This window comes from Perissodus microlepis, chromosome 10, assembly GCF_051167445.1.
Source record: "Perissodus microlepis isolate ML-2025 ecotype Zambia chromosome 10, ASM5116744v1, whole genome shotgun sequence".
Taxonomy (NCBI): domain Eukaryota; kingdom Metazoa; phylum Chordata; class Actinopteri; order Cichliformes; family Cichlidae; genus Perissodus; species Perissodus microlepis.
This window is the reverse complement of record NC_140470.1, coordinates 16,698,330-16,725,981: the sequence shown is the minus strand read 5'-3', so window position 1 is coordinate 16,725,981 and position 27,652 is coordinate 16,698,330. Positions and strand designations below refer to the sequence as shown.

The following is a 27,652-nucleotide window of genomic DNA, read 5'->3' as shown; positions in this document are numbered from 1 at the left end:
TTAGATATATTATATATAAAAAATAATAATAATTCAAGCTCAGGTCCTCTAGCAGAAGCCTGGGAGCTTCAGGGTCCTGTGCAGCATCCCACAGGAGCTGCAAGATACATCTGGCCCTTCAGTGCCCTCTGACAAAGCCTCATCAGAAATGGTGTCAGTGGAAGGGTGCCTGTAATTCTTTGGGTAACTTTCAATAATTTGCTGTACCCATCTCCACATTTCATAGTAAAATATAGAGAAATGATAGGTGGATCAAGACTTGTACAGTAGTTTAGGTAACTCTGAGAAAGAATCCAACTGTAGAGCAATTTGAACAAATGATGGTTAAGATACTTCCTGAATACCTGGTTAATTATAAGACTAAAGTTTATTCAGCCGAGTTACTTCTTCATCTACTTTCAAGAAGTAAACAAATGCACACACACTCTTAGTGCAACACAAAACAGAATAAAATGAAGACAAAGCTTTTGAAAATGTGTACTTTTAATTTCAGTTCCCTTGGGGTGGGGTAGGACTGTTCAGGTGTGAGTGAGGAATGAAGGCAAAATATCACATCAATCCATGACACCACTTCATTTATCATCATAAATATTTTGTCTGCAATCATCCATACAGTACAATACACCAGCTCAGCCTAGAAAACATTGATTGTACACAAATAAAACATCTCGTTTTATAAATCTTGATCTTTCTCGACAACAATCTAGAGGACTAGCGAGGCTGCTAGTAAAAGTTACTTCAAATGTTTTTCACTTTTCACATGGTTGGTGTTTTTTTCCCCAAACTTAGAGGAGGATTTACCACAGTGAAACAAAACCAAATCCTATTGCCATTCAGTCTGGTGTAAGGGTTAGGAATATCAAAAGGACAGCTTTTGGAAAAGAGGAGTCACATCTTGATAATATTGCTTTGTGATGGTCAAACAGACCAGCAGCTGGCCAGTGAAACTGCAGTTTTAGCCACGAGAAAGGCCAGGGTCATGCTGAACGACTTCTTTAGCCAAAACTCATAAAATTCAGGAAAAAAAGAAAAACAGAAGCCAAACAAACTTTAGAATTTCGCCATTTGCTTTTCTAAGCTGTCTTTACGAGTACACATTTAAAGTGAAATGTTGTGGATTTTGCTTCAGTCGTTTCCAAAATTGAAATCAACAGACGTAGTCCATGCGAGCTAGCGCGCAGAAGGCAAAGAGCACAACATCAGTGAGAGCGCACATATCTGCACCTATACTTTGCTGTCTGTCATGCAAATGCAGGGACAAGAAGCTAGAGAAGTCACCCATTAACTGATGGAGGTTTCGTGGAGCACTCCCATCTGTCACTAGAGGCTCCCATGAGTTAAATGCAGCATGGTTAAACATTCACTACATTAGGTTCTCCCTTCAAGTTGACAGAGGTTTGCCATGTCACTTTCTAAATTTAGAGGTTGTTTTGAGTAGATCAATTACAGATTTGGTTTGGTAAAGGAATTCATTTCAGCATGTCATCTGCAAAATGTCTTAAACTGGATAATTTTGTGTACAACATGTTGAATTCAAAATATAATAAACGTGATACAGTGATGATTAAAAGTTCAACATGTGCTATATTTTAATTGTCAACGACTGATGATTGTTTACTACTATAACAATTTTTACATTAAGAGAAGAAAACACAGATGGATCATTAGTGTTATTACATCCAACCCCAACCACTAATCACAAGAGGTTTAAATATTAGTATGAGTTATATCAGACAGCTACAGTAATCTTCAGTATGAAGAAAGGTAACTATAGACGAATGTGTTCTGCTTCAGGAGGACTGAATGATATGACCCAATAACATGCCCTTGTTAACGTTAAAAAGATACAATAAAAAACAAAAATGCACATATTAATGTACCATGTGCAAATGTAAAAGAGAGTGAAATTTATTATTTCTGGTTAAGTGAATCCAGTCAAGTTTGCTTGAAATACCCATCTCTCACAGGGATGCTCCAGGCTTAACCAATGTAAACATATTAAGTCCTGTCATTCAACAAACAGGCCTATCTGTTCTCTTTGGGAAAATAAAATAAAATTAGTAAAGACTTGAACCAGTATGACTTTGGAAAGCTGTGGAATCGTCAACGATTGTTGCATATAAGATTCAAAGTCAAAGGATTTTCATGTTATGAGTAAAAATTACAGACCGAGCACTGAGGTGCTTGTAATCCAGAAGACCAGCACATATTGTCCCAAACAGCAGACCTTCCTTCACTTTAAACACGAGACATACAGTACAGCTGAACAGATGGAAAATAATTAAGAAAAAAAAGGAGATCAGATGCCAAATTAACCAAATGGCTAAACACAACATTGTGGGGTTTTTTATGTGCTACAAACAATCACGTATGTATTTGAAAAATAAAACAGTACTTAAATTTGAAATGTACATTGATTTGATAGTTTGAAGATTCCAGTGAACCGTGTAAAAACCCTTTCATGTGTAGTTGGAAATCTTTTTTAATGAACTTGTCTTTCTTCCTTCAGGCCATGCTTTCTTTTAACTGATCAGCTCATATATAAGGAGGCACACTAGGAGAGAGATAAGGTCTGGGAGTTTTGAAGTGATGTTTACTGATATCTGAGTGTGTGTGTGTGTGTGTGTGTGTGTGTGTGTGTGTGTGTGTGTGTCTGGTTTAAGTTAAGAACTGGGAGCACTTGAGGAATACAATGATGGCCATAAACATGACTAACAAGTTCACACAGCAAAAAAGTGTTGAGATAGATTGGGATTGAGTCAAGTATAAGAGAGGGAAGGGAACGGTTAAAGGATTTTCAGGGAACAAAGCACAAAGAGAGGTTAAAGTGAAAAAAAGGAAATTGGGAAAAGAGGCACTAAAAGCCCTCTGACTCTTCATGAAACTGGCCACTTGGTTTCCTGCTGCACTTAGCTCATTCACGACTAATACCCTGTTATTCATCCGTCCAAACATCCTGCCATGCATTCATCTTGAATCTTCATCCAACCAGTTATTTCTTTATTTCTCTCTGTAGTGGTCCTCTGTTAAATTGGGGGTTTCAACAGGTAACAGGTGGAGTTGTTGGCTGAGAAGGAGGCTACAGGAGGTCCAGCGAGGGCCTCTCATTGCTCTTCTAACCAGGAGGGCTTGTCAGCCCCTGGGGGCTTCAACTTTACATTGAACTGCTTCAGCGTTTGCTCAAGCTGCTGCTGGTTGCCAGCAAAGTATGCTGATATGGCATTATGGAAGAGAAGGAGCTGCTTATGCATCACCTTCACCTGAAAGACACCAGAGAGTTAGGGATTTAGTCTGTGCACATCATGAATGACAGAACTTAAATTAAACCTGGATAAAGGTGTTTTTTCATTCATGATGACGTAATTATGCTTCTAACCTTATTCTCCTCCAGAAACTTGAGCTTAATGGCAACATCTGAGCGAAGACGTTCGTACTTGTCCTTTTGGACTTGGTACTGTTGCTGAGCAGCTTCTATACGGGCCATGGCTACAGCATCTCTTGGACCCATACTCAGTTCCTCAAGGTCTGACCGGTAAGCATCATACTCTAGTCTAAAAGTACACAAAAGGAGAGGAGATGACACAGTGCAACAATCTTGACAAAATAATGCTTTGTTTTAAAATTTCATCATAAATATAATTAAAATAGGAGTTTTTAGCGAGGTCCTTGGAGATAAAGGATCAAGCAAAATAACAGTTTCTCTTTCAGAGCTACAAGTCAAAAAAGTTATTTCTCTCATCTGTCAGTGTGGGACATATATAATATGCCAACTCTGCCCCATAGCTGGTTGTTCAGAAATATTTCCTAATGATTCGAATGATCTATTGACTCGAAGGTCTAACTGTTGGTCTGAAAAAGTCACAGCTAATGGGCGATTTTGACACAACCATTAAATTAAGAGTTGCTGAGGGATGAGGTTTATTCAACCAGCCAACATGCAGTTTGCATCCAATCTTGCTTAAACCAATTGTGTATTTCTTCACATTAATAAATACATTCATAATTTATCTAGTTGAAAATATTACTGTTTACATTATATATTAAATAAAATTTTAGATATTTTATATTAAACTATTTTAACAGATCATACTGGCCACTGGAGGGCAGTAGAAGCACACCGAATGCATCATTACTGACATTATTGCCATCTTTTAAGTGGATATAGTAAATTTGTTAGCAAGCAGCTTCAGATTTACGCAAAGAGCAGGTATGAAACACAATTATCCATTTAGAATAATGCTAAGGCCCCTGATTTAATTATGTACTCCATGTACTAACCTTGCATTTTCATACATCTTGATAGTCATCAGGGTGTCCTCCATGGTCTTGTTGACTAACGTATTGATGCTGGACACAAAGAAGTTAATGGCACCAAGTAAAGTCTCTCCATTCTTACACAGCAACTTCTGAGTCTCTGCATTGTAACCGAATTCATCCTGTAAGCAACAAAAAAAAAAAAGTTTTTAAATGGCTAAAATAAACCTAATAATCATACTGGCATCAGTGTGGCTAACCAACAAAGCCACAAACAGTTAAAATACAAAGTGACATCTCACCCGAAGCTCGGGAGATTTCTGACTGAGGTCAGCAAAGGTGTCGCCAAGCGCATGCTGTGTCTGCACCATGTTGTAGAAATGGTTGGTCAGAGCTCTGGCCAGTCGTAGCACATTCTCGTATTTCCGTTTAGTGTCTCTCAGCACCTCAATCTGAGCCTCCAGCTCCAGGTCCACGGTCCGGGAACCCCGACCGAAACGCTCTGAGATCATTTGCTTTGTACACTATGACACGGTGGGAAGGAACAAAGAGACATGAGTTACACAAAAATAAATTTAAATTTGAAAAATTACCATTTTACAATAACGCTATTCTCTAATCACAGTTCTACTCAGTCAATATAACAAAATCTCAGATACCTTGTAAGTATTCAGACCCCATTTCTTCACTGTTTCTAGCTTTTCCACAGCCACACCGCGGGTCGTTTCCTCTGCCGTCATTGATGAGCTGCTGCTGCTGTGGTGCATGTTGGAACCTGAGGTGGAACACCCAAATATAGTAACACAAACACATGAACACAAGCAAAACCTTCTTGGACAGCAAAATTACCCCATACAAAATCAGATGAAACTGGATTTTTTAACCACTGAAAGTGTCCAGGATCTAACAAAGTTTAGACTGAGGATTGTTTAACATCTGTTATTCTGTAAGCCACGGCCAACCCTTAAACATAAATCCGAGAGCGTTAATGAGTGACTACAGAGCAGAAAAATACTAAAACTAAACTGGATAGAAATACTGGCAGAACAGAAAAACAAGATTTTTTTGGAAGACACCAAATCCTTTTTATGAAGCTGATTAAAGAAATACTGCAATATTCATACTGTTATATTGGAAATCTAATTAATCAATGTAGAGGCTGCGAACATCATTTTTCCCTCCTCAGTACCTTGATTTTCATGTGATTGGACTGCTACTTTGCCTGGCCTTCATACGCAGCTCTATGACGTTAAATGGGTGTTTGGACGACAGAATGATTTTCGGTGAGCATTCATTATGGTAAGGAGTGGGAGTGAAATTTACATGTTTTTACTAATTAAGGGAATATTTAGGGTAATTTGATATTTATGTTTTAAACAGACGTTAAGGTTGAAAAATGTCAAAAGTAGAATAATAACGAGGTACGAGGAAGATGTGGGAAAATGCAGGGAGATGCAAACAAAACCACAAGATAAACAAAGGGAGAAAGGGACAAGAATCATGCATGTAGGAGGGAATTGCAAAAAGAAGGTGGAGCACAAAAATAGAAAAGTACAACGATGAAAAGGCAACATTAAGTACATGACAGTCAGTGAACAATGCAGAGAAATGAGCAATGATCACCAGAATGAGTTTGAATTGCAGTCACACTAACTGCTAGGATACTGTGTGTGGAGCGGACTGGTTAAAGCTTTTACTAAATAACAGCAGATGGGAAAAACTAACAGAATGTAAAATGTAAAAAGCTCAAGCCAAGGGAGCTCACTCTCGGGGCAGTATTTACTTTCATGGGAATAGGGTTGTAGTTTGTGTATATTCATTTAGTTTTCTTTGGTCTTTTAAAACATACTTGAAGATGTTCATAGTACAGTAAGATTCATATTAGGGTAGCATGACAGATGTTTGCATGGATTACACACATCAGTATAATTTCCTAAACATTCCCAATATAAACAGATTATAAGGTAAAACTTTCTTAAAAAGTTTTACCTTATAAAGTCTATAGTACCGTGACACAATCCCCATATATCATTCACTATATGCCTATATGTTTAAAGGCAAATAATGGAAGTAAGAAAAATAATTTTAATATGTATTATTATATTATTATCACTTCAGATCAATCTTTTGACCTTGAAGGAAAGGTCAGAGGTCAAATGTGACATGATACTTAGTGTTGACAATACACAAGATACTTGTAAGAATAATAGTTTCTAAATTATAACTTGTCACTTGTTTTGATCAATAAATTATTAAGATGACCTTGTAGACCTTGATGGATGCAAGTCAAATTTTATTGTATTATTAACACGACCCCCTCTACACCCACGCAGAGTTTTATCAGAATTCATTTAAAACTTTTCAAGCTACTTGGACAAAGAATGGCACACACACTACAAAAAAACAACCTCCTTGATTGAGTTAATAAGCATGAAGATGGATTTGGTTCAGTGGGTGCACACCCACACCTTACAAGAGAAACCAACCCAAAACCTACAAATGAGAAAGAAATACTGTTATAGAAAAAGCCACAAGGTGTCTACAAAAAGAGCAGCAGGCAGAGGTAAGTGCAATGCCCTTGTTTCCACTGAAAAAGAGGAAAAACTGGTGAAAAAGGGCAGACAAGTCAATTCCCAGTCACCTAAAAAAAGAAAGAAAAGGACACTCTACACAGAGCATATTTCCAAAATGAGCTATCCACACTCAGAGAACAATCAAAGACAGAAAGAAATCAAAACGCACTTTTAATGCACTTGAGATCTTCTTTAATCACCTTACTTTACCCTAACTAAGAAATAGTATTTTGGAAATAAGCTCTCTATTATTAACAACAATAAGGTTAAGGCACCTAATCCTGTAACTGGGATCCTTTTGTTAAACTCAGCATTGTAGTGCACAGCAGGGCCTGTGAGAGAGGGAGGGATAAAGAATTATTTTATTAAATAAAGTTTTAACTATTTCCATCTAAAACTTTCTTTATATGCACCATCATTTGAAACAACAACAACAACAACAACAACAAAAACCTCTACTCCTCTTATTGCAAAACAAATTCTTAAAAATCTTTTTAAGGTTGATGAAAGGACAGATAAGCCAGCTTCAGTAATATCTATGATCACCATTATCAGATACATAAAAACAACATCATCATGGATTAAGTCATTTCTTTTAATGGTTCTTTAGTTGCCAAAGGAACAAAAAAAAATACTATTTTCACAAAAGTACAAACAGTGTGGCTATTGCACGGCCTTGGTGATATTTCCGTTTCAGTGTAGCGGCCCGAGTTTTCATGCTGAAGCCCTCTGCACCATCACCTTACCGCTTAAAAAACATAAATAAATCATGGACTGCTTTTTTCCCCCCTCCTCAGCCATATGTGATGGTAAATGACTTTTGCTATCAAGGCTACTGTTTGTTTTCAAACAGGTTTAGCTGCATTTTAAGAACATGTTTTACGATGCACAGCACTTCCAGTAGAAGGCATCACCATATGGAAAAATGTGCTTTCATAAAATCTGTATTAGAAATGCACAGCTACACCACCCAAACCCTGTTATCAGAGTTGTAGACTACAACTAGCCCATCAGCGAATAATGACATTTACTGATGGCGGTCGCCAGTGTTTGTCATTTGGGTGCCATCAGTTGTGTGCTGGTAAAATGTTATTTAACTATAATGAATCTTTCTTTGTTTTGCTGGCACAAAAAGAGGTGATACAAAGCAAAAAGACATCAATACTGGTATCAGCCCGAATGTTTTTTTGTTTTGTTTTTTAAATTATCATCATCACGGTACCAAGAATTCATAAATGTGGCAACCCCATATCCTCCAGCAGAACATGTAATCTGAGTAATACTAGCCACCTTTCACACAAGCACTTTTTCTATGCTTTCTAACATTCACACAAATTCACACTGGGGTTCAGTATTTTGCCCAAGGATACCTTGGCATGCAGAATGAAACAGCCAGGGATCAAACCACCAACACTGATTAGTAAACAACAGGCACTACCTTTTAAAGCACAGTCAGTAGGTAATAATACATTAATTGCAGCATGGTCTTGTGGGTAGTCAGAGACAGTACAGAGCCTGAAAAAAACATCACAAATGAGTAATGGGAACAAAGAGTGAAGTAGCACTCTACCTTTGATTGAACTGGTGGAGATAATGCCCTCTGCTGTTCCTCCATAGCCCCCAGATACAATGCTAGTCTCGTTGAGATTGGGACCTGATACCATCACCTGCTGCAGGTCCTGCAAAATGTAATGTTAACAAAAAAAAAAGAAAAAGGATGGGCGGGATAAAAAGATGGGTTGGGGAAGGAATATACAGAAAGGAGATTGTGACTTGAGAGCCAAATTAAGATAACATAGGCTAAAGCCTCAGTCAAAAGGTTATCCACTGACAGTGAGACAAACACCACGTGAGGAATGTTAGGAAGCAAAATGGAAAAACTGTATGAAAGCGTGTGAAAAAACAGAAAACACATGACTAACATGTCCGTCAATAATTAATCCAAGTGATCTGAATCTCCTGCAAACTTGAACTTCTATACACAGCTGTAATATACTCAGAGTTTAATCCAGACAGTGACTTCAGTGATCTATGGAAAAGCACAAATAAGTAATTTTCTACTTATAATTGCCATCAGAAGCTTCTTTGAAGTTTTAGCTCATGAGCAGAGTTGGGTTATGAGCCACTCTCTCCCTCGGGTTTTGTTTAAGCCGCTGTTCTCTTTTGTTTGACTTCCTGCTGAAGTATCAGCAATTTAAAAAATACGTAGGATTATAAGGAAGGAAAATCGAGAAAAAAAGGAGCCTAAGAACTTAAAAAAAGACTGAAAATGTGTTCATGTCTGCAGGAAAGCCTCTTTTTCATACATCAAGTAATTTAACTATGAGTTAAATCATCTAAAAACGTAAAGTAGAGGATGTAACAAATGGACATCTGATAAGTTGCTAAACATTTGCCTCATTTAGTTTAGATAAACAGAGTTACTTAATGGAAGTCTGTTTTTTCTGTTATTTCTGACCATTAAAAAGAAAAAAAAGAACAAAGGAGCCTACATTTTCAAATGCTCATGCTTAGACTACACAGTATGTGATAAGGAAATTACAGAATAATGCCCTGCAAGGGAAATGGCTATTTCCGCTTTGTAAACAAACACATAACATATGCGATACAACCTTAGAGTCAGAAAAAAAAGATTACAACTGCTTTGATTTGACCCATCTTTAATGTCCTGAAAGCTTTGCTTCAGGACATTATCTGGTTTTTAAGACTCATCTTGTAGTCAGACCTGCAGAATTAAATATTTCTTTTTTTTTTGTAATAAACACCGACTTACACATCAAAACAAGTAAAGCAAAATCACATCAACAACACAGCATTAGTATGACAATAAAGACCATTAGTATAAACAGAACAATCTTGTTTTGTTAACCATCACCCACTAAAAATTTAGGCATCTCACACATTCACACACACACACACACTCTATCTGGGCTACCTTAGGCAACCGAAAACAACACACACTAGACATCTTTGCATCTAATAATCAAATGGAGCATAACATCTCAAATTGACGGATATCCCACGAAACATGTCAGTGTTTGGAGACTCTTTCTAGCTACAGTTAGTAGGAGTAAGTTTACCAGGCAAGCTGCACAGTGGTTTGAATTAAAGATCAAATATCTGACATTTTGTGAAACAAACCAGTGCAGCGATGCAAGGCAATTTAATTCCCCTTGAAGTCAAACCACTGAGCAGTACTACACACCATACTACAACATACACGCAAATGCACAAATGGCCTGCTCACCCTGGTGCCTCTGGAGCTCCCTACCTTCTCATCTAAGCTCCACTGCAGCTTTGCAGCCTGCACAGAGATGGAGGAGGGGGAGTGGGGGTGGGGGGGTGGGTTGACAAACACAACAAGAACAACAACAGAAAAAGAAAAACAGAAAAGGAGACAAAAAGGAAAAAATCCATGACTGAAATATGAAACAAGATAGGAGGATGCAAACGAAATCTCAGAAAAACCATTGCAATGTCCACAGACAGCAGTGATGCAGGATGGAGAGCAGTGATGACTTATATCACAGCTTGTAAGGTTGCATCATTAGACTAGATTATGTGATAATTTCAAGAGTCTAGTCTACATGGTGAACATGTTTGCATTCGATCTCCAATGTGATGCCATAGGTGCTTATAATATTCACTGTCACTGTCTGTAAAAAAGAAAATACAGACTCTAACACAACACTGTAAAAATTAAGCTATTCATACAAGACATGGACATTAAAAGTGACAACATTAAGAAGGGAGGGGAAAAATATTAAAAGGGACTGAATGTAGACACAAAAATAAATCCAGACAAGCAAAGTTTTAGTGCCCCAACTCCAGATTTCACAACTCTGACAAGTGGAAAAAAAATTCCCCAACAATACTTTAACTGAAACAAACGTGCCAAAATAATGTTTTACTTTCAAGCCAAACAGAGTTCAATATAATAATAGTTGCCGGTCTAGACCAAACCCTGCAAAGGCCGACCAATTGGTTTAGCCAACCTGTGTTAGTAGTTCATAAAACCTCTTAGCTTTAATAAGCATAACAGTGATCAGTGGCCACATAGCCTCAACTGTCTAGTCAAGGCAATGTCCTGTTTTCTATGGAAACATCTGCTTTACCTCTGGCCCAAACTGGAAAAGGATGCCAGACAGGTAAAGAGCACCTGTAGCTCCACGTGGCTGCTTGAATTAGCAGGACTTCCTATATTCTGAACACCATTTAAAAACTGAACACAATTTGAATTTGACTTGGCAGGTAAAATCAACATTTTCTTGTTTTTCTACTGTTCTAAACAAAATTTTTAATGGCTTAAAAACAAACAAACAATTAAATACCAAGACCTTTAAAAAAAAAAGGGGGGGGGGGGGCATTATATCTACGCAAATACATTTTAACCAAAAGTCTGTTTTAGCTATGCTTTATCATCATTCAGTCATTGTAACTCTTCTTTACAGCTCTGCCTTGTGTTATGACATCTGTTTAATGTGGGAGAAAGCTGACGCAAACGCCGATCCCTCCCTCGACACTTTGTTTGTACAGGTTCAATTCCTTTGCAGGCAAACTACCACAAGTCAAGCCAAAGCATGAAAAGATATAACTTTACAACTACCCATGGAATATTTATATAAATAAAGATTCATTTGCACAAGTAACCACCTGTGAGAAACTGTGTATGATGGTACAAGCATCTTAAAATGCTGTTATCTGAAGAGACACCAGAGAGCCTTTGCTGCCAAGACGTTGCTGGCAGTCAGTGCTGTCTCTGTCACTGTCAAGCTGCCAGTCACCATCCTTTTTCTGTCATGCACATGATATTGCAACATCTGAAACTGGACCTGCTTTTTCTTTACCTGCCAGTCTTCATCCCATGTGAGAAATAACAGACTTGTGCAGCTTTAAATCAAGTGCTGCGCAGCAGATATCAATCTGATTTCACAGGGCTTTCAACCAAGGACAAAGCATCGCCAGTTTCAGATTAATTGCAGAGTTGCTATGACAACTGGTTAATATCCAATACAAAACAGTGCAGCCGAACACTTCTCATACATAAACATATTAAACTGAGGTAGTCACACCAAATGGTTGAACACACGCAACACACTGTAAGCTTTCTGAGAAGGAAGGTTGTTCTTTTAATACGTGTGAGCTCAGCACATAGTTTGGTAAGCAAATACCCTAATGCAGTTCCCTGCCAGTGTTTCCGGCAGGATCTTCAGTCTGTTTGCCCAACAAGGTGTGCCTTGAGATGGAAGACAGCTAACAATCTGTTCCCAATATCTCTCAGAGAATCCACTACTACTTTACTTAATCCAAATCTCATATTGTCTTGTCCATTTAAAGTGTTTTCCCCAACCCCATTCTGAAGCAGTTCTCACCTGGGGAAAAATGTGTGATAATCCAACACTTAAGATCAATATAGACATATAGTGCATCAGAGATTGATTGATTGATATATATTTATATATATATATCCCTTTATATGTTAGTGGGAACAGCTGTTCTCAGGGAAACAGCTGGTCTCCAACACCTGATTTCCCCGTGGAAGCTCTTTCCACAGTTCTTGGTATGCAAGCTACATAACACAAGGCTTTGTGATATTGTGTAGTAGGCAACGCGTCAAACAACAGATAAACCTGTGCAGAAAACTAACTTCATTTAAAATTACTGTAAGATCTGGATCCTGCCTGTGAGTGACCATTCAGTGCATTAAGTCAAATAAAGGAAAAAGGTAAGTAAACAGTAGGTCACTAGTTCGTATACTAAAGCACTCAAGGCTCACAGTTGTTAATAATAACATTATCTAAACTGTACTGTCCATACAGCTTGTACTTATTCACACTTTGCTGTGAATGGTGTGAAAGGAACAAGCATACCAGGCTAATCTTGTAGCAGCTAAGAAAAACATCCACTATGTCAAATTCAAACTTCAAACTCAAAAAAGTACACATTTTTAATATTACTGAGCCAACCACCATTAACAACACATAATCAAACCTGATGTAATCAAAAGGCTAAAGTATCTAGGTTCAATTTTCCCTACAGGCTCTAATTTGAAAGATCCACCACTGGCTGAAACATCGATGCTTTTCCTTTGTTTCATTCTTTTGGATAAAAATTGAAGCACAAAATAATCTGAGCGCCTGGCAGAAAAGTCCTTTTAGATTTATAATACACCATAAACTGTTTACAAAGAAATAGAAACACAAAAAAGATAATTAATGTATTCTTTACAACAAATTAAAAGATAAACAGCTCTGTTTCATGTGTACTCTGTTGGCAGCTATCCGACTTGAAAATACAAATTAGGTTTTGCTGACAGTTTGTTGTTTCACAAAAAACCAAAAAGGGTTTTCTACAAGTGTTACACACAAGAGACTGAACTGATGCGGCAGCCCAACCTACCTGTTCAAGGCTGTCGTCTTCTGTTAGTGTCCCTGTGTCACCGTTACTGTTGATAGGAATCTCCATTGTGGCAGCTTTATTCATAATGCTGTCTGTCATAATGCACTATGCCTGTGAGAGAGAGAAAGAGAGAGAGAGACAAAGTGTGTAAACTAAAAACTACCACGTGTAAATAAATTAAAAGTGGCAGAGATAGAAAAACTGTGCCGCTTTGAAGGGAAGAGACCAAAAGAGCTTAGTCTAAACAGCCCAACCATTAAGCAGATGGGATTATAATTACGACAAACAAGCGAGGAGGTGGTTTTCAAAGAGCAAGGCTACCGCTCGGGATAAAAACAACACACCTATGAAAGATCTCCCTACTACACACAGATGCAGACAGTACAATGAGCCGCTTCGGTTAAGTGGCCACTCTGTTCTAAAGCACAATTACACGACTCTGTGTGACCAGCATCCACTCCCTAAAAACCCAAAGTGAAGGGAAACAGCAAAATGTTTACATCACAACGCTCCAGTCATTTTAATGGCTCAAACTGATGCAGTCTGCCACACATTCATTTAAAACCCAAAAATATAGTGCTAAACACGCAGTAATATGGACATCATATTTGACAGTAATAATAAATTCACTAATGAGGGCCACAGTTCAGTTTAATGCACAAAGCTAAATGCTAAAGCTAATGCCTATAATAATGACATTTTTCCACAAAAACTTTTCCAGATATAACCTGATGGAGCTGTATTGGAAAACACACGTGCCTAAATCAGTCAAGCAGGGTATTCAATTGTCTTTAACCTGTTTAATAGGCTAATCTTACTGAGACCATATAAGAACAAAGCAGGTAATTGTCCAAACAATACACAGTGAGTGAGTGGGTGTCACACGTCCACCTTCAGGCATGCTATACCCAGGCACCACATGTAGCCAAAACCAAATTCAAGTAGCATCTGATACACCAAATTTCTTACTGTTTGCTACATGTGTGCAACTTTGGACAATGTCCAGACCTAATTCTCCCAGCACTTTCAGAGGTTTACCTGTGAAGTCAGCGATTGAGTTCATATTAGACAGCGAAAATGGAAATCAAACTTGTATCAGTAGGGCTTTTTTCAGACACTACATAAGCAAAAGGTTTGAGAAACCAGCCTCACTGAATTCAAATTCTTTCCATCTAGTTGCTAAGGCATATAAAAATCAAGCTATGCAGACTGCCTTTACAAATATTAGTGAAACAATAGGTCACTCTAAAAAGTTCACTGAATTTAAGTATGGTACTGCAATAGTATAACACTGTTAAAGCGAGTTTTATTATTACTGCAAAGTGGAAGTATTTCAGAGCCACATCAATTCATCCAAAAAGTGGTATTCCATGGAAAGTTAGAGCGCATGGTTGGCGAGTGCTGAGGCGCTGAGAATGTAAACGTCACCAACACTGTCCCGACTCAACAACTGCAGTTTCAAACCTCCACTGACATTAACATCAGCACAAAGAAACTGTATAAAAGGGGCTTAATGGCATTAGGTTTCCATGACCGAACAGCTCCTCTGGGTGTAGTATAAAATACAGAAATACATACAAAAACTGCATTTTGGAAGCCTTTTTCAAAAACACTGTTTCTGCAATGTATACTAACGAGATAATTAGAATTCCCCCCAACAAAACAACAACAAAAAAAACAAACTTGCTCTAATGCTGATAAATTTCTGAAGACAAGAAAAAAAGGCAGGTTGATAATTATGGATGTGTGGGTGATTTGTGGTATATATTGTTAATTCTTAATGTGAAAAGATCTTAGAACTGCAGTTTCGAAGCCAATTACTCCGTTTAACACATGACCCCACTTGGTATACAAAGCTGAGTCCCTCACCTAGTTTCCAATACCACTGTAATATATTCTTCTTATTATGACAGCATTTGATGTGACAAACTTGAGAGCAGAAGAGTGTGCGCAAGGCGGCTCAGTCCCTGGCTTTGGGGAACTAAAGTAACTTTTAAGAGAGTCTAGCAGGTAACAAATGAATGCACTGATGAAGCAGAGCTTCACTGTCTAACCCAAGTTAATGAAAAGGTCATAAGAAATATCAGTAACTTATCTACAAATTCTGTGATCAATTTGTGTTACTTTGGTAACTTAAACAGTCTTTGAGTCCTTGTGAACTATGCTATTAACTAGCAGACTAAAACTTCAGCTGCTGTATGTTGCAGGGTTTTGGTACATCCTTCCTGGTATTAATGTCCTATTGTTTGAAGGCAGGTATAGTACACGTAGTCCATGTTTACATTAGCTAAAGCCTCTCCTGAGGAGGCTTTTCCATTTGTGAATGCACACTTGGCCATGCCATCTCTGTTGACTTACGACATTACAATAGATGTAGAAAACGTGTTTCTCTTGTTCAACAGCACCCATGGCAATAAAGACAGCTTACTGCAACTGTACTGTGGGTCGGATAGTTTAACAATTCTTCAGTTACTGTTCAGTAGGTTTTGTCTCTCAATCAAGTGACCTAGACAGGCTAAATCAATACCAAACGGCACATTAATTCATATATTAGTCTCATTAATTATTCGTAATTAGCAGCTTCGAAAATAGCATCAGAGGCAAACGCTATTAATAAACACTGACGTACAATAAGTCGACGGATGCAAGTAACTTTAAATCAATGGCAAATTTAAGAGTTCGTAATGCTTAAAAAAATATTAAGGCAAATACTGCAGAACAGGCTGGGGCTGTACTCAAACCCGGATGCAGTAGTAAATACGAGCCTAACAGGTGCGCCAGCACAGGTGTACAGTTTTCTCGGGTAACGCTATATTCAGGTCGCCGGTGAGTTCGGGCGAACAACGCAGTGATGAAGGGCCCATTTGACAAAAATCTGCTGAACTAAGGCAGAAATGCATTTTCGTGTGAAAAGAAGGCCCGCTTCCAGTTCACATATGCAGCTGTTGAGAAAAAGCTGGAGAAATGGTAAACAAATCCGCAAGCTCAACGTGCAAAGCCTGGTTCAGAGACGCAGAAATTAAAATAAATTAATAAACAAATAAACAATATATGGCAGAACGCAGACAGAAAGGCAATGTGGCAGTTCTCAAACAGCTTGACTTACAGTCTGCTTGGTCCCGTCGTAAAAACAGAGCTGCTCGGAAAGCTAACGCGTAAGCTAATAGCAGGCTAGCGGCAGTGCATCCCAGCTCACGCGCGGCTCGGAGGAGGCTGCTGTGTCCGTGCTCAGTCCGTGGGCAACGACACAATACTCTTCTTTAAGGATGTTTCAGTGACATTGCGAGAAAAAGTCTGGTTCTTACTGCTCTTGTCTTTGAGCTTTTTTTCCCCAATATCTTCTGTTTAATGAAGCCAGAGGGGGAACGCTTTACGGATCTGACGACACCGTGGATTTCATTTCGCAGTCGCACTCCGAGCCAAAGATCGTCTACGAACAAGCGGGTCACTCGTTACAAATGGCGCTTTCCCGGCTTACTGCCACAATAAAATTATTATAATACATTTAAAACATGTATATATGTTTCTAAATAATTATATAAATACCTGCTTTTTTATATGAAAACATCATATACACGAAATGAGTTGCCTTCACATATTTGTTTCATGTACTGAGAAATAAATGTTACAACTGAAAGCGCACTAATTAACAAATGACTACAAAGTATGATAATTAATTACTTTGGTTGATCATGAGTGTCCATTAGTTTAAAACTGAGTTGATAAACTGATTTTTTTTAAAGAAAGAAAAATGAAAACGCCACTGGATAAGTCCTACTCTGAATCCTACAGGAAATTCGAACTGAGTGAGACTTCTTAGTTTTTTGTGTCTTCGCCCTCAATACGGCCCATCTTTGGGAGCATCTTGACAGGGCGTACGTGAACGTGTCAGAAAACTCTTGGTTGCTGAACATTAAACTCAGGTAGGTGTTTGTTCAGTGACCTCATAGATGTTTGTTCTTTTAACTGCCCCAAGAAAAGCGTATGACCCCTGTGAATGGAAATGTGGGGCAGGTTTCTTTAGTCTAAGAAACCCTGCCCCGCTGTGGCTGCAATGCAGTAATGTACAAAAGTCTTGACTCTCCCCTCATTTCTTTGTATTGTCAATGAACCAGACTTTCTTGCATTTTATAAGTGATCTCGAGCGGTAGTTCTCCAGCTTTTCTGAAGGTCTTTCAAAGTTTTTCTTTGGACATTGGCTGCTTTTTCATTTATTTTCAGTCCAGTCCTTTTACCTGAACATTTTTGCACCATCCAGGTGATTTACAAAAAGCTATTACCTGAAAATATGGCATGTCTTAGCATAATGTCCTTAAAAATTGAGAAAACTGGACGATTGGCAGACTAGTGAAGAAGTGACAGGACTAAAAACCTAAATAAAATGTACAGTAAATGAACAGTATCAGAAAGTCACACCCTTAAAAATTATGAGAAGAAAGAGGACCTGAAACAGAACCTGGGGGATGCATCTGGCCCATCAGTTGATCCATCTAAAGTTTGTTGAAGTCTCATCAATGGAAGGGTGGGTGTCAGGAAGCTATTCTTAAGGAAGAGAAAAGGCTGAGGTATGTCAAATTGTATATGAATTGGACAGCCACTAATTTAAGACAGCAGTTTTTACAGCCATCTGTAAAACAAGATGACTATGGAGGCTGTGACATGTTTTAGGGCTGCATTTGATCCTGTGGTATTGGAGATCTTGTCAAAACTGAAGAATTATGAATGCAGAAAGGAAGATATAAAGACTTGAAGGGTAGCTCAAGACTTTTGCACAACACTTTACTCAATTGTAAAATGAAAAAAGGGTTTTCCACACTACAGTCAGTTTAATGGAAATATGCAAAAAAAAACAAAACCCAACATGTTCTACGCACTTTAGCATACATCATTATTACTGTACACTGACATTATAGCTTATAAGTGATTTTTAAAGAAGCCAGAGTATCCAGAAAGATTTAAACCCGGGTCCTTCTTACTGTAAGACAACAGTGCTAGCCACCGCTTCAAAAATTGGGTCATTTTACACAGGATCACAGCTGTTTTGGAGATGGGTTATCTGTGGTTTCTTTCATTGGTCTTTAATTTCACAGATCTTTATAATAATGGATTGCATTTATATAGCGCTTTTCGAGACCCTCAAAGCGCTTTTTACAATTCCACTATTCATTCAGTCTCACATTCACATACTGGTGGAGGCAAGCTACAGTTGTAGCCACAGCTACCCTGGGGCAGACTGACAGAGGCGAGGCTGCCATATCGTGTCATCGGCCCCTCTGGCCATCACCAGTAGGCGGTAGGTGAAGTGTCTTGCCCAAGGACACAACGACCGAGACTGTCCAAGCCAGGGCTCGAACCGGCAACCTTCCGATTACAAGACGATCTTGAGCCACGATCGCCCCGTCGACCTCTCTTTAGTGAGTTTTAGGACCGTCTCATTTGTGTGGTCCTCTTCTTTGTGTTGGTTTAACGTCCAGATTTCAGACTCTGTGTTAAGTAACAACTCTGCCCTCTGTGGGTGTGCTTTAGTATGTGATTTGAATGACGAGGAAACTCTTGTGGGCCACTGCTGTTTGTGTCTTTTCCTATTTTATAGTGTAAAATGATATATAGTACTCATAATAATAATAATCATATATTTCACAATATTGCTAAGCTTTTATTTTGTTTGTTTGTTTTTATAAAGTAAATCAAATCTATAATATAATAGTGAATATGTAATATTGGTGACTCAGCGGTGCATTAATAGTTGTTTCACAGAAGGTGAACAGCAGTAAAAAAGTGCTCCAGTAATTCATGTGTGCCTTTGAGCACATTAATACTCAGCCCACTCCACTCCCTCGCAGGATCATTAGCGTGTGATTGAGCCTCTCATTGAAATTTGATGACAGAAAGAAGTAAATGTGCGAGCATAACACAGACACAGCATATTCTTGATGTGACTGTACAGTATGTGTAGGTTATGAATGAAAGCCCTGTGATTAGTGATGGGCTGAGGAGTTTCAAACGGCTCCTGCAGTCATTCATAGTCTGAGGAAAGAGCTGGGAAGTGAAAATAAAGGGAAAAAGTGAGTGTTTTATTCATGAACAGAAGGGAAGTTGAAAGCAGTGCAAAGCCAAAAGAATCTCTTTCAGGCTTTTTTGGAAGGGGGTGTGAAATATCATATTGGAACATTTTACTAATGCAAGTGTGCTGGGATACACTATGAGTTTTCCAGCTGTTCATATGGGATTTTCCTTGTTCTTTTTTAAAAAGTGTTGTTGTTTTCTTCTCATCTTTTATTTGTTTGTTTGTTGATACCAGTCTCTGTCACTGCCTGCTCCACTGGACACGTGGAAGCTTGTCCTCTTCTTTTAAAGTAATGAAAGTGTTTTACAGCTTGCAGACATGTTAACAGTATAATCACATACACCATAATTAGCTACAGCTGCTGCTACTGCAAATGTGTGTGCACAGTGCTGTCCACCCAGATTATAGCCTACAGCCGCCGTGGTCCCACCCGCGATTGGCCGGATACCATCAATTTTTTATAGTTATGATTGTGCAGTGAATCTTGATTTATTTCATTGAGGCTTTTTAACACAGGGGAGACAGATAAAATGATAAATACCTGGGAGATGAGATCTGAGAGGCAGTCAAGTATGAAAACATTTTTATAAATGATGATCTTTAAAGAAATGTGAAAACAAGCGTGTGCTGTTTCTGGGGGACAACCAGTGAAATGAAATGTGAGTCACTATCTCGTACACTAAAATGTACAGAAAGGTATTTATGCACTCACTTACATGTTCACAATTATAGAGAAACTTTTATTTAAATTCATCCCAAAACTGGATGGTAATTTGGAATAAAAAAGTGTGCTGTTGCTTTCCCAAAAGCTTATGTTGGACGTCCTCTTCATTGCAAAGCTGTACCACCTTAACTTTAAATTTTTATGTGAAAAATAACACACACATTGGCCACTTTATTATGGTACCTTGCTAATACTCGGTTGACCCCCTTTTACCTTCAGACCTGCCTTATTTCGCTTACCTTCAGTAAGGTGGTGGAAAAATTCTTAAGAGTTGTAGGTCCATATTTGTGTGATAGCATCGCACAGTTGCTGCAGATTTGTTAGCTGCACATATGTGACATGAGTTTTCCGTGCCACCACACTCTAAAGGTGGTCTATTGGGTTTAAATCTGGGGACTGCCGAGGCTGTTTGAGAACACTGAACCTATTGTCAGGTTCAAGAAACCAGTTTAGGATTGAATTTTGTGACATGGTAAGTTGTCCTGCTGGAAGCAGCCATCAGAACGTGGGTATACCTCCATTTCTCTCTAAACATCTGCACATCTCCACACTTCCTACTCTGTGACTCTTATTATACCATCTGCTCGTGTGACTACCATGAGCGTTAGAGCCGAGTAGCCCCTTGTCTTTGGAACTCTCTCCCACACCACATTCACAGCGTTGACACTCTCTTTATCTTTAAAGCCAGTCTTAAACACATCTATTTAAGCTTGCTTATTCTGTTCGATTTTAGGGATGAACAACAGGTAGGCTGTGACATTTAACTCCACAGTGCCTAAAACTATATTGCTAATTCTTAAGTGAAAAGTGCGTAAAACTCATCCGTGTAAATTAATAGTTAATTTAAAAAAAAGAAGAAGACAGAAGGTTCAATAAATACTTACTTCAAATTTTAGGCTTTGCCAGTGGGTACTAAGACTGGATCTATGCTTTCATGTTTTGCCAGATTTTGACTCTATTATCTGAATGTCGCAGTAGAAATTGTGACTCAAAAGACCAGGCAATGTTTTTCCAGGCTTTCCTTGTCCAATCTTGGGTGAGCCCGTACAAATTAAAGCCACAGTTTCCTGTTCCTTTATGGTCTTCTGCTGCTGTAGCTCATCTGCTTAAAAGTTTTACATGTTGTGGATTTAGAGATGCTCTTCTGCATGCTTTGGCATCATCTGCGTTATTCTTGGCTTCCTATTGGCTCAAAGCAGTCTGGACATTTTCGTTTAATCTCTAATATTAACTGCCCCTCACTGGATATTTTCCCTTTTCTTGATCATTCTCTGTAAACCCCAGAGATGGCTTTGTGGAAAAATCCCAGTAGATCAGCGTTTTCTGAAATAGTCAGACCAGCCAGTCTGGCACCAGCAACTGTGACACATTCAAAGTCACTTAAATCACCTTTATTCCCCATTCTGATGCTCAATTTGAACTTCAGCGGGTCATCTTGACTCTGTCTCCAAGCCTAAAAGCACTGAGTTTTCTGTTGTGTGATTGGCTGATTAGTTATTTGTGTGAAAAAGCAAACAACCAAGTATAACTAGCTGAGTAGCCACTGTCGATTAACCCCTCCTGGTTTTCCTCTCATTGGTAGTTAAATCAGTAGGAAAGCTTGTCAATTTGCAAACAATATGAGGTCAATGAACACATGTGGAAAAATGGAGATGGCGTGAGCACTGGTAGGGTGAATACGACCACGCTTTCCTGCTATCAGAAAAGAAGAATTAGCCATGTGAAACACAGAGGAGGTAAGAACACATTTTTACTGTTGTAGAAAATAAGAGAGAAAGTTTTGATCTCTTGGTTAGTCAGCGGCCACATGTGAGTGTGAGTCTGGCTGTACCGCCACTATTTACTGGAATCAGGAGAAGTTTTTTACTTACTCATTCATTATTTTGCAGACTCACCTGTTGACTCACATACAGATTCACGCACATTTAAAGTCTATCGCACACTAGATTGTTTTCCCCACTCATACTGCAAATAAGAAATAAGAAATCAGCACATTTGACATGTGCAACTTGTGCAAAGTTTGACAAATATCATAAATCGGTTTATTAAACTGAATATCATCACTTCCCTGGCAAAATGTTTATTATTTTCATTATGTACAGCACTTTGGTTCAACCCGTGTTGTTTTTAAATGTGCTTATAAATAAATTTGATTCATGATTTGAAAATACTGAATTAGTTTGAACTTTTTGTGTACCTGATATGTCCTCATGGTGGCACCAAATCCCAAACCTAACCAAGTTTAATGTTTCCAGTAAAGAATGAGCCACGGCATTAAAATCACTGACAGGTTACTTGTAGATTATTGATCGTCTCATCAACATTGAATGTTCTTGGCTTGGGGTCAAACGATCCAATCCACTGACCTGCTTAATATCAAGCAGGTTTTCATCTTGTTGCTGATCTCTACAAATACACAAAAAAACAGACATCATATAAAAACTTCTGCAAGCTTCCTTTGCTCTCATTACGCTCTTTAAAAACTCCTCAAGTCCTCTTTGATATCACCTCTTCTAAGAGATATGATGAGACCACATGATAATAACCATGGCAGCTTTTATGTTTATTTAATGATCTAAAACCTGCTTGAAATCATCTGCTGACTCCATGTAGTCTCCTCTGCTTATTGCAAACAGGACCCGTAATGAACACGCCAGTCACCACCAAGCCCTGAGCAAATGGCACTGATGTATTTTCTCTAAGAGACCACAGCAGCCTTGATTGCTTTGTTCATCAGCTAATGAGAAACGCTGCTAATAGACTGATGTTCTCTTTGAAGCGTTTACATTGTAGATAGACACCCCACCCTCTTCTTAAACAAAGAGGGTTTGACCTCACAGGGGTTGTTTAACACCCAAGCTGAATGCTCTCCATTAAAAGATACTTGATTAATGTGTTTCCTGTGAAGCAGGCACACGTGCTCGCAAACGTCCATTTCTTGTATGCTTTTTGAGATCATGTGAGTTTAATATTTTGATTAACGCCAAAGCGTAGCAGGATAGACCAATCTTCAATTGAAGCTTCTGTCCATTCAAGGGTCAGTTAGAAAAGAATTATGCAATATTTTAGTTCACTATGAATCAATCAATCAATAAATAAATAGAATTAAAAGAAGAAGGTGGTGTTTTTGGATGTTTTTCTAGCATCGTTGTTTAGGAGCCAGTTTAAAATTCCATTATCTAGACAACTACTGTAGCTGTCCTTCAATTTCTTTAGGTTTAATATCTGCTACCACAACCCTGAACTGGACAAGCAGAAGAAAATGGATGGATTTCATGATTAAATTAATAAATGTCGCTTGCACATTCACAACAATGATAATAATACATTCAAGACCACTTTGCATGGAGTTGCAGAGTTGAAATGGGGTCAACACATGATGTAGGCATGTCAACTGAGCTACCTCAGTGACAACCTGAGCAAAGGTATTCAGAGAGGAATGCTCCCAAATGTGAGTGAATGCTCTGCAAAAGAAAGTGGACCTTGAGTTAAAAAGCCTACAACATAAAGAAGAACATGATCATTTAGATGTCAAAGAAAATTATTTATTCACAAAAAAGACCAAATAAATGTAAAATAGGTAAAAATGTGGAGGGAGAAAATTAGTAGACAAACAGAAAACATGTTTATGGCCAGCTGACATCTTTACACAGGTGCCCATGGTCTGTAATGGGAGACCTCAGAACACACAGACTAAACATAGACACACAATGGCACGTAACTTTAGGTTATCCATGTCAAGAGGCTGTCCTTGAGCCTTCAAGCGTTTGACCCCTACTTAAACTAGCCTACGGGTAACTCTCATTAATTGGCACAAACAGCTATTACCATAGCAACAGCAGTCTAGACTCTCATTTTTTTAGCTGTAATGTTTTACCTTTGAACCTCAACTGACAGTCTGATAATGCTTCTTACCACCACTGATTCATCATTGATAAGCACTGATGTAGATGCATGTTGAACACAGTATTAAACTCTCCCACTGAAGAATTAGTAATTCCTTGTGAGGCTTTTGCAATGTTGGAAGCATTGAGTGTTCCCCCTGTATGCCAGACATGTTATTAATGCTTCCTAAGTTTATTTTGCTTTTGAAATCAGCTACCTGCACTTGGCAGAGCACACCATAGCTTGTTAAAAACCATACAAATGTACAATGTACACTCGCATAATAGACACAGATGTGGTCAAATGAGAAGGCTGTGGCCAAAAGCATTTGCCTTAGTTGCCAAGACTGGTGTTTTACAGCTGTATTTGTTCCTAAAGCTCCAGGTTTATAGTGCACTCCACGCTACATCTAAACAGCGCCAGAGTATAAAGGGGGCTAGCGCATACCCCCTCACCTCAACCATGCCACACACACACACAGGAGTATGAGGCCTGCCCATACGCACTTAGCACGAAACAGCCCACATCAAAGGCTACATTCACACTGCAGGTCTTAATGCTCAATTCCGATTTTTTGATCAAATCCGATTTTTTTGTCTGCTCGTTCACACTACAAATAAAATGCGACAGCAAACGCGCTCTAGTGTGAACGCTCAAAGCGGCCCGCATGCGCAAAAGAAGATGTCACACACAACGCGCTCTGTTTAGACCCAGAGCAAACAATATTGTTTGACTGATGGCCGTTAATATAAAGACTTCGGACTTCACGTTTCCCAATTTTTGCTTTAAGTTATTTTGTTATTTACATAATAATGTAGATAACCTAATAATGATCCTTATTGCTGTTTTAGAGGAGCGGTGCTTCAAAGGATAGTTGCAGATTTCTGTCAGAATCTGCAGATTATACAGTACAAATAAAATGTTAACGTTTCTCCAACGTTGTCTTCCCAGCAGTTTCACCGGATGGCCAGGAAGCGTTCACAATGTCTTCTCGGGCGCTTCTCAGGCGCTGATAATTGGCGTCTGTCTTGTGTCAGTGACGTAAAAGACGGATTTAATGCGACATGACAGTTCAAACAGCAGTCGCTTTCTAAAACATCGGATATGTATCGGATTCAGTACCACATACGAAAGTGACCCAGATCGGATTTGAAAATATCGGATTTGTGCCGTTCACACTGTCATACCATGATCGGATATGGGTCGCATAGGGTCAAAAAAATCGGATTTGATGCGCTTTCGCCTGCAGTGTGAACGTAGCCAAAGCAAACACACTAATCCGGCCAGGAAACTGTGGATCCATAGATCTAATCACAAAAGTGGAGAAAAATGCAAATTAAATAAAATAAAGAGTTATCTCCTAAACATTTACAACATCTGGTTTTAATCACTTTTTAATATGAGCAATGATTCTTTACCTTAACGTTATTTATAGACCTTTAGGGATATTTTTCTCTAAAAACATTTGCCCAGTGATACTTGGATTAGTGAGCTCATCGCCGAATTGCTTACAACCTTTCATAGACAGGATTTTAAATTCAAAGTATAACTACATTTCATCTCATTATAAATAAAGTTTTGATATGCTATTACAATTGCACAACACTATAAACCGCAGTTAGTTTGATTCGCAGAGAAGAGCCGAGCAGCCACCTGGTGGGGCTGTGGGAGAGGGGAAGTGGACGGCAATCAAACAAGCAACCACAGAAACACCAAGCATTCATGGGTTTAAGAAGCATTCATATCCAGCCAACCACCACACAATGAAAGGAATAACACTTTTTTTTTTTCCATAGACATTCCACGCTGTTGTCTTCCAAAATGTGTTTTTAATGTTGGTCTTCTATTATGAAGCTGTAATAAAATGTTAGAATTACTTTTCCTCTCTCATTTGTGACATAAATTTATAGGGCCATACGAATTCAGTGGATTGAATGAGTTAAATGTGGCTTTGAGGCTTCAGAAATTGTATGTATGTAAGCCCAGGATGAGTTAAAACTGCTACACCGTTCATTTCGGTGAATTATATACTTTTGTACACAGTTCCAGCCAGTCTGTTTGGTCTCAGCCTTGTACACAATTTAAACCTTATGGAAGTGTCAGGAAGATTGCACTGTGCATTGACTCCAGTCTGGCTTGGTATGGATCTTTCTATTGTACTAGTCAGCTGTCAAACCAAACAGAAAAAGGAAAGGCAGAATTTAGGGCAGATGAGCAGCGGAAAAGATAGGATACTTGGGTTTGAGAGCTGAAGTCCTGTGTGAGTCCCTCTGAAGGATTAGGCATCACAACAAAATAGATATTCTAAATACTTCACTGACATCTGAAGCAGTTCTCACTGTAAATCCTAAAGTTGAATAATTAAAAAGGTAGAAATCCTTATTTGCCAAATGATTGATTGGAAGCAGAACCAAAAGTCAGCATTTACCACTGTAGAGGTAGTTGAAATATGCCTCTATCAGCCACAACAATAAACTCACTCCATGGATGCATAATAGGCTATGGTTAAAAGGCGGGGTCATTGCCTTGGGCTGTTTGTACTGTAGTTTTTTCATCATAGCAGGATGTATTGTTCTGCTGAAGGAGACTGCTGACATGAAGGAGTGCCCTTGTGATGAAGGGGTATGCTTGGTATGCAACAATGCTTTTAGGTGGGTTGTACTTTTTAAAGTAACATCTACATGAATCACAGGACCCAGATTTTGCAAGCAGAATGCTGCATTAGAAGAAACTTATCAGTGCTATTCTTTATCCTCCCATAACTCTAACCGGTCATGGCAGATGGCCAACCCTCACTGAACCTGGTTCTGCTGGAGGTTTCTTCCTGTTAAAAGGGAGTTTTTCCTTCCCAGTGTCACCAAAGCGCCTGCTTGTAGGACGTCGAATGATTGTTGGAATTTTCTGTGTCTTCTTTGTATTATTGCAGGGTCTTTACCTTACAATGTGAAGCACCTTGAGGCAATTGCTGTTGTGATTTGGCACTATATAAATAAAGTTGAATTGAAGTGAATTTATTAGCATATCAGCACAATGACTTCATACTAACTTGCAAGTGCGGTGGTGGAGGCGTGATAATTAGGGCTTTAGGGCTGAAATTGAGTATGCATGGGGCATACTAGGACCCTAGGACAATGACCCCAAGCACACCAGCAAATCTATATCTGAGAGGCTGAAAGAGAAAAGAATCAAGGTGTTGATTCACCCAATTGAAATGCTGTGGCAGGACCTTAAAAGAACTGTGCCTAAAAAAAATAATACAAACCTCAAAGAACTGAAGCAAATGTGGATCACTGCTATTCTTTTCACCAGGCATTGCTTATAATGGTTTGTCTGATCCATGTATCCGGTCGTTAAGTCTGACGTCACTAGCCGTGTCTGGGCCTAAACTCCGCTGCAGGTCCATATATCAAACGATCACTATGGCATTACTGAGAGTTGAAAAACTGTCTAAAGTCTTTCATCTTTAATAAAATGATCAGCGTTCTGCTCTACCAGGTGTAACAATTGAGTTTAACATCCAGGCATCCATGAAAACGGAATTTATGACATTTAACGGAGTTGGAAGTTAGCTCGCTAGCTTCTATCTAAATACAATATAGCATGTCCTGACTGCGGGGTTTTGGAAACAAATTAAAACGTACAGCTCTGTTATCACTTCCAACATAAATGATGACAGAAAACTAAACAGCAGTGACGTTTGTAGGGTTACTGAAGTTTGGCTAGTTGGTATATAATGATGTGCTACGTGAC

The 27,652-nt window shown here is 38.7% G+C and overlaps 1 protein-coding gene across 4 annotated transcripts; it reads right to left on the bottom strand.

The window, feature by feature from the left end:
- Positions 1–465: 465 nt before the first annotated feature.
- On the bottom strand, positions 466–16,647 carry arfip2b (ADP-ribosylation factor interacting protein 2b). Of its 4 annotated transcripts, none has more exons than XM_084942491.1 (9): positions 16,333–16,647; positions 13,227–13,337; positions 10,075–10,131; positions 8,398–8,506; positions 4,914–5,029; positions 4,557–4,778; positions 4,279–4,436; positions 3,377–3,551; positions 466–3,260 (listed from the first exon to the last, which is right to left on the bottom strand). In XM_084942491.1, exons 2-9 carry the CDS (start codon positions 13,323–13,325, stop codon positions 3,105–3,107), a joined length of 1,092 nt encoding a protein of 363 aa, XP_084798617.1. In that variant the 5' UTR covers positions 13,326–13,337; positions 16,333–16,647; the 3' UTR covers positions 466–3,104. The 4 variants fall into 4 exon arrangements, with proteins under 4 accessions (XP_084798617.1, XP_084798620.1, XP_084798618.1 ...); XM_084942494.1 differs by having other exon boundaries at positions 10,099–10,131; XM_084942492.1 differs by having other exon boundaries at positions 16,532–16,637.
- Positions 16,648–27,652: the final 11,005 nt, after the last annotated feature.